Genomic DNA, 13727 nt, shown 5'->3' on the forward strand with positions numbered 1-13727 from the left:
AGATCCATTTGGACTGCAATGATTCATATAAAAATATATATATGGTTTTGGGTAGTCTTTATGAAATTATTATACATTTGTGTGTTTATAGGTTTTTTTAATTGAGGTTGAAAAAATAAATTCTTGCTTCTGCACAACTCCATAAAATAAAGTGCACTGGTGGTCAAATTCCACACTTGCCCAAATCCGTTCATCACCTATACTTCCTTCTGCTTCTCTGCACATATTGTTCTGCAAACCTTTGCAACCCAATACAAATGAAGGTGCTTGGCAGGTGTCAAGCTGCCATTTTGCGCTTTGTAAATGATCCTTGTTTTGTGTGCATATTTAATGTTGCTAACATCAGGCAGTGGCTTAAAAGAGAAGACTCAAGCTAAAATGTAAATAAAATTTTTTACATAAGTAGGAGCTCTAGTTATTGCCAAATCATTTACTTTCCTTGTTTACACAGCTGCCTACACTGTACCCTGCCAGAGGATTAATGTATAATTATTTTTTTTAACTCAGAGATAAATAACCACTAAATTTCTTTTTATGTGTTTATCATTAGTTAAGAAGATGGATTTTATTTATGAGATTTAGGTCTGCAAGACCCCATGCTGAAACCACTGAATAATTTCAGAACCTCACATAGCATTACACAAAAACATTTGTAGTTAGGAATTAAGGGCATCTATTTATCAAATCTTCTATCACTGCAATGTGTCTAAACGATGCCCACCACCCTGGTAATACTGGCTGGCAACCAATTCGCTAGCCAGTCTTGGTCCTTTCAGCTCATGTGTGGCTTCATACTGGACTGGAAGCATGGGTAGCTTGTAAAAAATAAAATAAAAACAGGAAGAAAGTGAAATTGTTAAAAAATAGAGAAATAATTTGTCTAATTCTTAGACCTGGATCACCATCCCGAGATTCTTCTTTTATATTCGCCTAATGTATACTAAACATCTATAGCTATCACTGGCCGGGTGACTTCACTTATATAATGTATTTGCTCACAGCCTTCTTGACATTTGTCCCTTGATTCAATGCCCTAATAGTGAACATTACTTATCTAGCCCTTAAAATTCTATTGAACATTGGGGGTGATTCAATTCAGTGCGCTGTTAATAGCGCCAGGAAGGAGTTCCTGGAGCTATTCAATTCAGCGCGCTAAGTACAACTAAAGTCACTTAAGTCGGAGAATGCCTGTTAGCGTGACTAAAGCTGGGTGTTTACATGACCACATTCTCTATTAAGAAGGAGTTGCATATTTTCACAAAAAATGGAGTGTGTGTATCGACAGCCTTCCGACTCAGGAACAGATTTGGAAGGTTTTTGAGAATACAAATTGTTTTTTTCATGCGACAACTCACTTGAGAAAAGGAGTAACAGCTTGTCCCTCTCATTTGCCCTTCACTCCCTCTCTTAATTAGTAGTTTTTGAGCCCTGCCTAATTTAATGTTTTGTTCCTGATGTCTAGATGTGGTTCTTTGTGACCCTCTGTAACCTATCCTGCTAAGATAGGACCATGAATATATTTCACTCCTGTAGATTTTGTACCTCTTTTCCTCTCTCTTCTTTTTTCTTTTCTACTCTCTTTTTTTAATTTAATTTGTTTTCTCTCTCTCAGTGGCGTCACTCACCCTTGTGACACCCGGTGCAGGCCACGTAGAGGACAGTAGTGGCCTCACGAGTATGGAGCATGGCCACGAAGCTCCGTTTTGGTCACTCCGGGGGGCCAGAGATGCGGACTGACCCCGGGGACCAGCCTGTGTGCAATGCCGGCTCCCTCACTGTGGACCTGATTCAGACCCGCTCGCTAAAGAGCGATCGCTCGCTGTGAGCGATTTTCGCCCATCTGCACATGCGTATAATTTGCAGTGCGAATGCGCAAGCCATTCGCTGCGATCTGATTTTGGTTGCATGTAAGCCACTATCAGGTTGCTGCTTTGAGTGACAGATAGTGCCGTTTGTGGGTGGTAACAGGGGAAGGTGTTTGTGAATGGGGCAGTGGTGTTGCGAACGCAGGCGTGTCAGTCCCCCAAAAAACAGTTTAAAGGGCGTGCATAATTAGCAAAGTAGCGTCATTGTACACGTTACCTGCATGTATTTCAGCCCACACTGATCGCAGAGCTTGCGGCGGGGAAAGGCAACCCCAAGGACTGCGAGCTGCTCCGCTGGCTCACTATGGTCCCGATTAATCATACATTTCCCGGAGATGACGTGTTTTGTGAGAGGCAAGGGTGCGTCTTCAGACCCTTGCGAGTGCACTTTGCCGTAGCTCGCTAACACACAGTGGGCGTCCTTACGCGACGCAGTGCGAGCGCTTAATTTAAATATCTGGCCCCTTTTGGCCAGCGAGCGATCGCATCTTGCGAGCGGGTCTGAATGAGCTCCTGTGCCAGGAGCCGAGTGCAACTCATAATACAGTGTAGCACCCAGCTCCTGTCACTGAGGAGGAGGCGGTACTTTGGTGTCACCCCTCAACAGGTGACACCCTGGTGCAGCCCGCATCCCCCTTGTGACGCCACTGCTCTCTCTCCCCTTTTTTACACTATGGTATTTGCAGTATATTTCTATCACTGGACTAATTCCAAATTACTTTAGCTCACTTATTTGATATTATGTATGTTGCGTATAAAATAGAAACATAACCTACAGCAGTTTCTGCTACATAAAATTTATAGTAGACATATAACATAGTCATGGTATTTCTTAGTGTGATCCTGTTTTACATGTTTCTATGTTTATACATATCTGTATGTACATATCAATGCTGCACAATAAACAGAATTTATAACAAAAAAATAAAAGTTAGGTGTTCAGTCACGGTAACCAGTATTCTCTGACTAAAGTGCCGGCTGGAGGCTGTTAGCGCCGCGCTATTCCAGAAAACAGCCTCGCAGCCGGCACTTTAGTCGGATTTCTGCTCGCACCCTCAGGAGGGTGCAAAAATAAATACTTTAGTCGGCCTAACAGTGTGTTGATTTGAATAGTTCTAGGATCTCCTGAGAATGGTATTGAGAGCAGAATTAGCTGCAGCAGAATGTAGAATGTTCAGCGGCAGACTGAAATGAACTAGAACTGAAGCCAGGAGCAAAATTGAGGCAGGCTGCAATCAAATCTGCTGTGAAGCAATACTGAAACAGGTTTTCTGGATAGCACTGGCTCTGTGAAGCAATACTGGAGCAGGTTTTCTGTACAGCACTGGAGCAGAATACTGTGAAGCAGTACTTGAGCAGATACTGAAACAGGAGGCGGGGTACTGATCCTCAGAGAGAGATGTTGTTCTTAGAACTGATAGGCTGGATGAATCATGTGACCAGAGTTGCTGGAGACTGGTTTTCTGAGCAGATCATGTGATACTGTCCATGATGGCGGCATCCATACTGCAGAACAGCAGCAACTGCACATTTACAGATGAGTGCCCACCACACTTGCCAACCTTTTTTTTTTTCTTTCCCTAAGGATTGTCATGCTAAAACCTGTGATTAATATGACTTTTTTCATGTTTGTTACTGAGAGTGCATCAAAATATAGATTTATTTTATGGATGGAGAAATATTGAAACACAAAGTTTCTAGATTAGTTTTTTTCCCCCCAATTTCTACATAGCCCAAACAGTGGAGGTTTAAAAAATACTTTGACAGGTAACTAATTTTTTTTGACTCTGACGCAATGTCAACGATCACGTAAATTAGCAATTCTTTGCGAATGAACATGCCACCCATACATAAACCCCCTCAGGCAGCATGCTGTGCTTAGTACTTCAGTTTTCCTTTGCCACTGCAGGACACACCGCTGAGTGGCAATAGATAAGCCCATAGGTGAAGCTAGACACAACCTTTGGGTGGAGTATGACATTCTGCTACCAACTATAATCTTCCTCAAACTAGATTTCAAAAGTAGGAAAGTATGCATACATCAGTACACACAGCAACAGGGACAGAGGCAAATGAAAGCAATTACACTACTTTTATATGGAACATGGTGTAGAGCAGGGGTCTTTAAACTTGGCCCTCCAGATGCTGTGGAACTACACATCCCAGCATGCACTGCACATAGTTTTAGCATGCTGTTATAGCAAAAAGGTGGCAGTGCATGCTGGGATGTGTAGTTCCACAGCAGCTGGAGGGCCAAGTTTGAAGACCCCTGGTGTAGAGCTTTGTGCCATAATGTGAAATGACATAACTATATGGTACAAGGTTTAGTGCAGAGGTTCTCAAAGTCGGTCCTCAGGACCCCACACACTTCACGTTTTCCAGGTCACCCAACAGGAGCACAGGTGCAGTCATTACTTACTGACACATTTTAAAAGATCCACAGGTGGAGATAATTATTTCACTTGTGTTTCTGTGAGGAGACATTGAAAACATGCACTGTTTGGGGTCCTTAGGACTGACTTTGAGAACCTGTGGTTTAGTGTACTGGACCAGAATGTATAGCAAGCAATTACATTAATACAGTGAGCATAACAAAGAAGAGGCTGGAAAGCATACCGAGTACTTACACTGGATTAGAGTTTACTGGATGAAGGATCACTTGGGGTGCTCGGGGAGGGGCTTCAGGCACAACATCTACAAGTAAGTAATAGCAGGTGAGTAAAATATAGTCAGCAGCATGTATTCAACAAAGACAAGCACACTGACAGGATACTAATCTGTATTGACCGAGGTTTATATCCTTTAGGTGACTATGGGGTCTATTCATGATGTTAATTAGATAATTAACATTCTAACTCGATGCGAGCACCAGAGCAATTCATCATTGCTCCAGCGCGGAGACAGCTGATCCGAACGTCAGCTGTCTCCCCAAAGTGTTTCACTGCTCCTTTCGGAGCAGTGAATCCGCACTCCGCACTCAAGGTCTGAAAATATTGTATTTTCGAAGCTTGATGAATTCTGGCCCTGATTCAGAGCCGGATGATCTGACAAAGCGCTCGCTCTGAATCATGGCGTCTTTTTTTTTTATATGGAGCGGCCTCCTGGCCGCTCGCATTGCTGTGGGTTGCCACCCACAGCTAATGCGAGCGGCCAAGATGATGGTCGCGATGGTCAAGACCATCGGGCTTGCGACGAGACCCTTTTGGTAGGGTCTCGTGGCCGCAAGCCCCAGAGAGCTTTCGCTCTAACAGAGCCGAAAGCTCTCCCACTGACATCACTTGTGATGTCAGTGGGGCCGCCCCCAGACGGCAGGCGTTCTCATGGGAACGCCTCCGTCTGGGCAACCACCCCCCAGCCCTCCCACCAAAGGGGGTGTGTTGTCACTCAACATCGACAGCACGCCCCCTTTGGTGCGAGACCCGGAGCGACGGATTGCCCGTCGCTATCGGGGTCTCGCGCATGGCACGACGGAGCCGGCTCCGTCGTGCGCATGCGCTCTGGGCCACCATCGACCCGGTTACGAGAGCTCAGCGCTTGCGACCAGGTCTGAATCAGGCCCTCTGTCCCTATACTAGTGTATGGGGACAGCGGGCCATTCCGCCAGAGGAAGGTAAGTAGGAGATATCTGTGATATCTCCTGCTTTACCTTCTTGATGAATGGCCCGAATACTTAATTTCTCTTCATTTTGCTTTGTGAATAATAGTATTACCTGGAAATATGAATTGCTGTTTGTACTTGTAGTAATGAGAACCTTGCAGCAAAGATGAGGTACATGGATGAGAAGTGCTGTTGGACCCTAGAAGAAAAGATGCATTTAACTGTGCACGTGCTTATATCAACATGACAAAATGCTACTGTCCTTCTCAGAAACGTGAGATTGTATTGTGAGGTAATAGCAGACAACACGGAAAGCTAAACTTTGTGAGCAGTCTCCCTACCATTTATATATAAACTTTAAGCAGTGAAGCCAAGTTCAGCACCTGTTAGGGAAAGGCCTTTAGCCAGACATAGTAATGCCACAAGGAGTAAGTTCATGCTCCAAGTTGCAGATCACAAATAAGTTTATATTTAAAACAACAGTAGATGAACATTTGCATAGCATATGCACTTTCTAGTGGTGAATATGAATTATATTCCATCAGGGTGAAAACTAAAAAAAGAGGGGATTGGATAACTGGGCTCCCTGATAATATCAAATATCTTTACTCTGTCTTATGAGGAAAGAGTTTAGTGAAGACTTTCTGACAGCATGAAGTGCAAAGATCCCATGTTGTCTGGGAAACTAATAAGTGACAGGAAGCTATGTCTTTCCTCTACATCAGGGTCCCACTCAGTAAGTTACCACTTGGTGACCCAGATACTGTACCAAGCAGGCAACTCAACAAGGATGCTCCATAAGGTCATTAAAGATGGAGAGTTCCACTGTCAATGTCTTTATTTGGGTTAACCCTTCATGTCCTTGTTTATCTTTAGGAAGTATTACCTATTGCCTCACAAATGGAAATATATAAAATGTTCAGTACGGTAGTTCTGTAACACATTGAATATTGTACATATAATTATCTTGACCTTCTATAGAACTGACATCTGACCCTACCTTAACGATATCTATCAAACTATCTAGCCTCAGGGCTTTTGTTGCCATGACCTAGATATCTTGTGTGCGTATTTGTGACACACACACACACACACACACACACACACACACACACACACACACACACACACACACACACACACACACACACACACACACACACACACACACACACACACACACACCCGGTGTTTGCCTTTGTGAGATTCTAAACCAGACATTATACTGTATTTCAGTTTAAGGATTTATATATATTAACTCCACCTACTGTATCCTTATAATGTGGTGGGTTACACAAGACTGTCACAATTGACGCACTGTGCCGCAGGTTTTTGGACACCTCACTCACTCCAAAAAATTATGTTCCACAAATATGTACATTGGTCTTTACAATGACATATGAATAGATGAGGCCAGTGGAGTCATATAAACAACAGACGTGTCTGAGAGTCATTTTACATGCTACAAAACATCTGATTAGACCTGTTAAATTGGGACTACCTATACCTGTACCCGCACCCCTCCAGCTTCTTACAATCTTATCTACCAGAATGAAATTTCATTGTCATATTTGTGTGACACATCAGCTGGATTACTGCAATGATCCCATGTTCCATATGGAACGCTCCCATCTGCCCAGTTTAGCCATTAGAAGAAATAGCAATGCCTCCCTACAAAGTAATGATAATAATGATGCATGTCCATTACTAGGCAGACAAGTAGGAAGAGATGCAATGTCACAAAGGAGGGGGAAGTATTGTTTACTTAGTAACTCCATTATTTTGGTTGGTAAGTGAGCCATACAGTCTGATGACAGGTTGATAGGTTTTTGGGCTCTTACCAATAAAACATAAGTGGAACACACATGGCAGATTGATCTAGGCACGATATAATGATTCAGTAATAGAGTATTCAGTGTTCTTGCAGTTCCTTGCCTTGCTAACACAGAGCTTACACTCTAACAATTCAATTATATACATTAACATCTCTAAAACGTTAAGTTGAGCTTTTGCTGAATACATAAATTTGAAAGCTCCGCACATCATATGAATCTATTCCTGATTTATAGCATATGTAGTACTGAGTGGAGATTTCATCAATGCAAAATATATGACTACGTGCACGCTTTACCAGGCGAAATATGTTGGGTACAGAACTGATAATAACTATGAGGGGTGAGGCCTCACAATAACATGCAGTAGTTCTGCTATTGAACAGGGCCGTAACTAGGGTAGTGCCATCTGTGCCATGGCACAGGGCAGGGGGCGCTGTTTGGGCCTGTCACTTTTCTGTTTATTATCATTCTCAATTGTAGCTTCCTCTTTTTTTGATCCCCAGCATCTCCTGGCCTCCCGTATCTCTTCCCTGGCCCTTCCCAATGAGGCCATGGCCCTTTTTCGGGTGCGCACCTTATGACCCTATTTGAAAAATAGGAGGGGGGACACAATGCTCTTTCTGGCTCAGGGCACCAAAAAGTCTATGCTATTGAAGCCACAGAAGTTATTAATCCATTAACATTCAGTGGACATTAATATTCAAAATAGCACTTGGTGGTGTTTTTGCTAAGTACAGCCGGCTATTGCTGCAGCGCTGGTGAATGATCAGCCTGAGCACACAAAGAAAATCTCAGAAATCCCAATACTTCAAGTGACCATTTTCAGGTAATGGTGTTACCGTACATAAAAGCAGCAGGAATAGCTGTAAAAAAAATGGATAGACCTCAGTAGTGCACACGTTTAACATCTCAGTAATTATTTTTGCTTTCTCACAAGGTTAAATGTTGACAACTCAAATCACATTCAATTAGAACTAAAAATCCTCCAATTTTTTGGAACAATCAGCAATAAAAAGAAAAATGCGATTTCATAGTCATTCTTGCTATAGTATACTTGCCAGTGTCACAGCATTACAGGTAAAAGGATTGGGAGTAAAGCAGTTGACAGAGGTGATAACTATTAGATCTAGAAACCTCTGTAACATTTTGCTAAATAATCTAAAACACAGCAGAAACATTTATGAAAATGGACAAGAAAATGTCAGTAATTCATAACTACCAATCAAATGTTTGCTTTTATAATTTTATAATGCAGAAGAAAAAAAAAAGATAGCTAGAATCTGATTGGTTGTTTTCATAAATGTCACCCCACCTACCCCCATTGGTTTTGAAAAATCATCTGCATGCACTATTGCAATTGTTAACCTTTCATGTGCCATTCGTTTAGCACAGATTTAGGTTAGCAAGCTCTTAGCCTGTTCCAGGTGGGTTTTACTACCTGGTAAGTTGAACGGCTTCTGTTGGCGGGTGCATTGTGGGGATGGGTGGAGAGGAGAGGGTGGGGTGGCGCTGGGGGGAAGCGGAGGAGCAGGTGAGGACGGTGTGGAGGATGTCGTAGAGGAGGGGTTGCTGCTGGAATCTGGCTGGTAGGGCACTGGAATGTGGTCCTGGGAAAACAAAAGAGATAACACATTGGGAAGTAGATGAGAGGAAAGCAGGACGTACTGTGACACATTGGACAAAAGTTTTTAGCTTTATCTCCTTTATGAGGTGATATGTGTAAATATGGCAAGGTGTTTATTATCAATGTACTGTAATACATGCACATTACAATCTAACCATTGGGAATTGTTTTAGGACACATCAGGCTGTAGGACTCTTTTTGTTGCACTATAAATCCCAGCATGCTGAGGCGTTATTCAGGAAATTACAGTTCAACAACACTTAGATAGCAGCATTTGCTTATAGTACACACACACATCCCTGAAACATGGTGTGGGCTGCTATTTTGTGTCCTTTACCAATATTTATGAGAATGCATCCTATCAATTCAGTAGAAACCAGTGATGCCAGTGAGGTACTTAGGTGTCACTGACTATAAGATACATTCTCATCAATAACACTTAAGCCCACAAAATGGCTGCCCCCACTCTGTGTAGTCTGAGGGAATACTTTAAGATTGGTTTATGAGGTAAAAACATAACAATTTCGGAATATGAGAGAGTTGTCTCCATCACTTCACTTCTTTGCTTCTCGTTCCCACACATTTTCTCAGTTTTAATTGTCCTCCCCCTCACCAGTGTTTGTTTGTTTTGTTATTATTTCATTTTATGTATATGTAAAGACACAATGCCTGAAATCCCTACATGCCATCTGGAAAGAGACTGTTAGCAGATGGCTCCACAGCCATAGAGTCAGTTTTTACCAAGGAACAAGTGAGCATTGTGCCCTCAGCATAAACCCTCTGTCCCTCACCCCCTTATCTCGTAGCAATACAAGCTCACGTTTCCCTTGTGATCCTCAGTATATTCTCCAAGAATCCAGGTTACAATCTTTATACATGAATCAAAGAACAGGCTCTTATACCTCCATTATATCCATTACATGAACATTATAATCAAAGTGTGAATGTATTATTTGGAATTTACTTCAGTGCATAACGTAACCGCTAAAAACAAGATACTGTAGAGTAAGCTGCATGGATAAGGAATTATGATTTAATAAATGTGATAAATGCATCAAAAGAATCACTGGTCAGAGAACTGTATAAGCACAAAACACTTGACAAAAAAGGGAATTATTTTTATAGTATGTTATCAAGTAATTGCTCCTTCTTTACTAAGACAAATGCAGATGATGTCTTCAGTATATAGAGTAGATTTAGCAGTTTGGTTTAGCTGAAAACCGAACACACCCGAACTTTGTGGTTCCGAGTCAAACCAAGTCCCGGTTCGGATCACTTTGGGGTTTTGAGCAGAAGCGAGTTCCGAGTCGGGTCTTCTCGCAATTTCTGAAACCCGGATCTTGGTTTTGGATTGCATTTAAGTCCCTCACTCGTCATTTCAGACACTGTGAGGTGGTCAAAATTGAATGGAAATGAATGTTATTGATATTAATAATACTATAGGAACAAAAACAGGTCCAAGTTACATAACTTTAGTGGTTTTTTTAAATTTTTAAATAAATCCAAACCTGAAACAAAAAACAATTGAGGGTGTTTTTGCCAAAACCAAAACATGATGATTTAGAACCAAAACCAAAACACGGAGGTCTGCGCACATCTCTAATAATAAGATATGTGTTTTGAAAATAGTATAGATGGTGCACCCTGGTTTTAGAAGTATCCGTCATTACCTATATATTACCCATGGGTAATATATGAACATATGAAATAATAGCAAATTAAATTACTATTCTGCATTTCACTTTATGTCAAAAGTTATTTCTGGTCCTTCAGTTCACTAGTTTAGCCTCATGCTAAACAGTTTTATATCACCCCCCTGCAATGTTAATATGAGGGACTGTCCCTTGATCACAATGTTAATCCCGATTTGCGGGTGAGGGCGTTTGTGGGTGTGGACAGTCTGATGAGTGTGGGTGGATTGGGACAGATTTCCCTGCAAATGGCAATTTTTATGTTAAAAATGCCAATAGGGCCGTGGCTATGCTCACTCTGAGGCAGTCACAAATCCACCACCCAAGGGCATAGCTATAGTAGGTGCTGTCAATGTGCTGCTTGCAGGGCTGCTCCATCTCTCCTCACTGATGCTGGGAGGAGGCGCGGCTGTGCTGAAACTGCTGGGACCTCCCTGGACCACTGCCTCGCCTCCTCCATGCATCAGTGAAGAAAACATAGACGCCCGGGGCAGCAGTGCAAGCAGCACTCTGGTAAGAAATTAAAATCCGTCCACAGGGATAAGGAAGGTGAGCACCCTGAATAGTGGGCAGAGGCCTGGCAAAGAGGAGTGGGGGGGGGCATGGAAATTTTGCTATAGAGCCCCCATACAGATGCGCCCAGTTACACTGTGGCTGATCGCGCCACAAACGTGCGTGCGCATCATGCCATGCGATTCCCCGCACCTGCATATGCTATGTGATTGCACCATGCATTCCTATGGAGGCGCAGTGATGTACGCAGTGTGCGTATACGCTCACGGACGCGCATCTAGCGCTATGCGTGGTGCAATTCACTGTGCCAGCGGCAACAGAATAGCTGTGCATATCTGCAGGTCTACCTATGCCCCTGCCTCCCAATCCTGATTACAAATTTCTAATATCGGGACAAGTGCAATATTAATAGTGTAAGTCAGAAAAAGAGCACAACATCATCTGGTTGCCCTAGCAAAATTTGGAGTGGGGTCAGACGGTGCCTCACTCTTTGAAATGTGGGTAAGCTCCAAAAACACTAAATCACCTTATACACTATGTAGACAAAAGTGATTGGACACTGACAGCAAATAGATCAACGAGATTTTATTGACATCAGTACTTTGTAGGTTCACCACGTGCAGTAATTACTGCAGACACCCTTCTTGGCAAACTGTCCACAAGTTCCTGGACAACAGCAGGCGGTAGGTTTTGCCATTCCACCTTACGTACAGTGACCAACTGTGACACTGAAGAAAGTCGAGTAGGACTAGAACGCACCCTCGCTCCAATTCATCCCAGAGGTTCACAATGGGGTTAAGAGCTTTTGAGCTGGCCAGTCAATCCGGGTTACCGAATTTTCTGTATACCAGTCCAGCGTCGCCCTGGAAACATGACACAGGTGGCATTGTCGTTCCTGATAAAAGCATTCGTTGTTTCTGTAGAACTGCAAGTGCATGGGCCTCCCTACCAAGTGTTCTTGTCGAAACTGCCAAATTAACGGCCATTTGGAATTCGTGTGCAATGGAATGCATGGTATGTATTTCGCTTGCGCAGAGGTGGTCAATCACTTTTGTCTACATAGTGTACTATCTTGATTCTTGCACTGTATTAATGCAGAAAAGTTTATATTTCTTTTGTCAGCATATTACTTTTTAGATGACATTAAAAAAAAAAGATATTTGTCAAGAGTGTTAAAAATCACGTAATTGCGGTGATGTGTGCAGAGCTGTATTCCGGATTACCGGAAGGCTCTGCGCTACAGAGAGGGATATAGAAAGAGCAGAGTGAGAGCTGCTAGTGCCCCGGACACACATGGGAGCAGCGCTACTTTCATGTGATGCAGCATAGCAGGAAGACTGCAGAATGCAGATGGAACGCAAGCCCCCATGTTGGTAACCAATGAGAGGAGGCATCTGATGAGCAAGCCTTCCCCAGTTATGTGAGTGCTGACTGCCAGCATGGAAGACAGGAGCTGTGTCAGCGCCATGCGAGCACTTGGGCAATGGGGGGGATTACACTGTCTGAACCGTGAGTGTCTGTCATTAGGCATGCTTCCAGGGACTATGCCTATCCAGGTATGTATGTATACTGTATGTATACTGTGCCGCTTCAGCTCCGCAAAGTTTACTTGAGTGAAGAAAGTTGATGTGTTGACATTTTGCATAGAACATGCATGTAGCACCCATACCCCACTGGGATCATAGCTGTGTGTGTACTATGAGCACGCATGCTAATGCATGGTTCTAATGCGTGTGCCATCTGAACCCCAGTATGCCGGGATCAGTATGCAGAAAATCCTAAAATGCAACTTAAAGCATTGTAACAGTGTCACTGATATAACTATAACATGCTGGACAAGCAGCATGTTTAAAGATTTAGTAGTGAGTCGCAACAATGTTAAAGTAGTCGCATTTTAACATTGTCGGCAATCGGCATACTGGTGGCTTCCACATATGCAGTGTGACATAATGATTGTCACCCTGCCCTATGTATTTCCTCTCTTTACATTACTAGGGGGCCCGAAGCTATGTCTTGCCTAGGGCCATGTGGGGTCTTAATCCGTCTCTGGGTGCATGAGCATGATGATGTCACCGGATATCCGCACTACCAAGAACCCAGGTTCCTTTGATTACTGAGTGGGTCGAATGTCACTTTTTCCTGCTGTAGATCAGGGATACAGAGAGGTAGAGAGTGCAGCAAACATGAACAAATAGACAGGAGCAGTAGGGAAACAAACTGAGCTGGGAGCAATTGGTGGACAAGCTGAGATGAAAAGGTATGGCCAACAGGAATATGCAGAGGGAAGAGAAGAAAGCCAGGAGAGAGAGGGAGGTGGAGAGAGATAGTGAGAGAGAGAGAGACAAACTAAGACACCCAGGTAATGCCAGGCACAATATATATTAGATTTTATAGCTTAGTTATACGCATATTCACTTCCTAACTTGTATTAGGGACCAGACAATATCTAACTCATCCAATGTCTCCTTCATGTATGGATCACATTAGTGCTGTAGCTTGACTAGTGTTTCTTTGATCTTCATTCGGTGATCAAAACGTGGGTATAACCTACAAAACTTCACTACCAATCTACTACCATCCATCTGTGTGTCCGTTTATATC

The 13727-nt window shown here is 43.0% G+C and overlaps 1 protein-coding gene across 2 annotated transcripts in view; it reads right to left on the minus strand.

Annotated features, from left to right (window-relative positions):
• Positions 1 to 13727, minus strand: part of KSR2 (kinase suppressor of ras 2) — a 534326-nt gene that overhangs the window by 129746 nt on the left and 390853 nt on the right. For both annotated transcript variants that reach the window (XM_088449103.1, XM_088449104.1), the window contains exons 10-12: positions 8737 to 8905; positions 5576 to 5662; positions 4493 to 4559 (exon numbers count right to left, since the gene is read on the minus strand). In XM_088449103.1, the coding sequence (XP_088305229.1) occupies positions 4493 to 4559; positions 5576 to 5662; positions 8737 to 8905 (323 nt within the window). The remainder of the gene's footprint in view (positions 1 to 4492; positions 4560 to 5575; positions 5663 to 8736; positions 8906 to 13727) is intronic.

The sequence above is a fragment of the Taudactylus pleione genome, unplaced genomic scaffold (genome assembly GCF_031769625.1).
Source record: "Taudactylus pleione unplaced genomic scaffold, aTauple2 ptg000479l, whole genome shotgun sequence".
NCBI classification, from domain to species: Eukaryota; Metazoa; Chordata; class Amphibia; order Anura; family Myobatrachidae; genus Taudactylus; species Taudactylus pleione.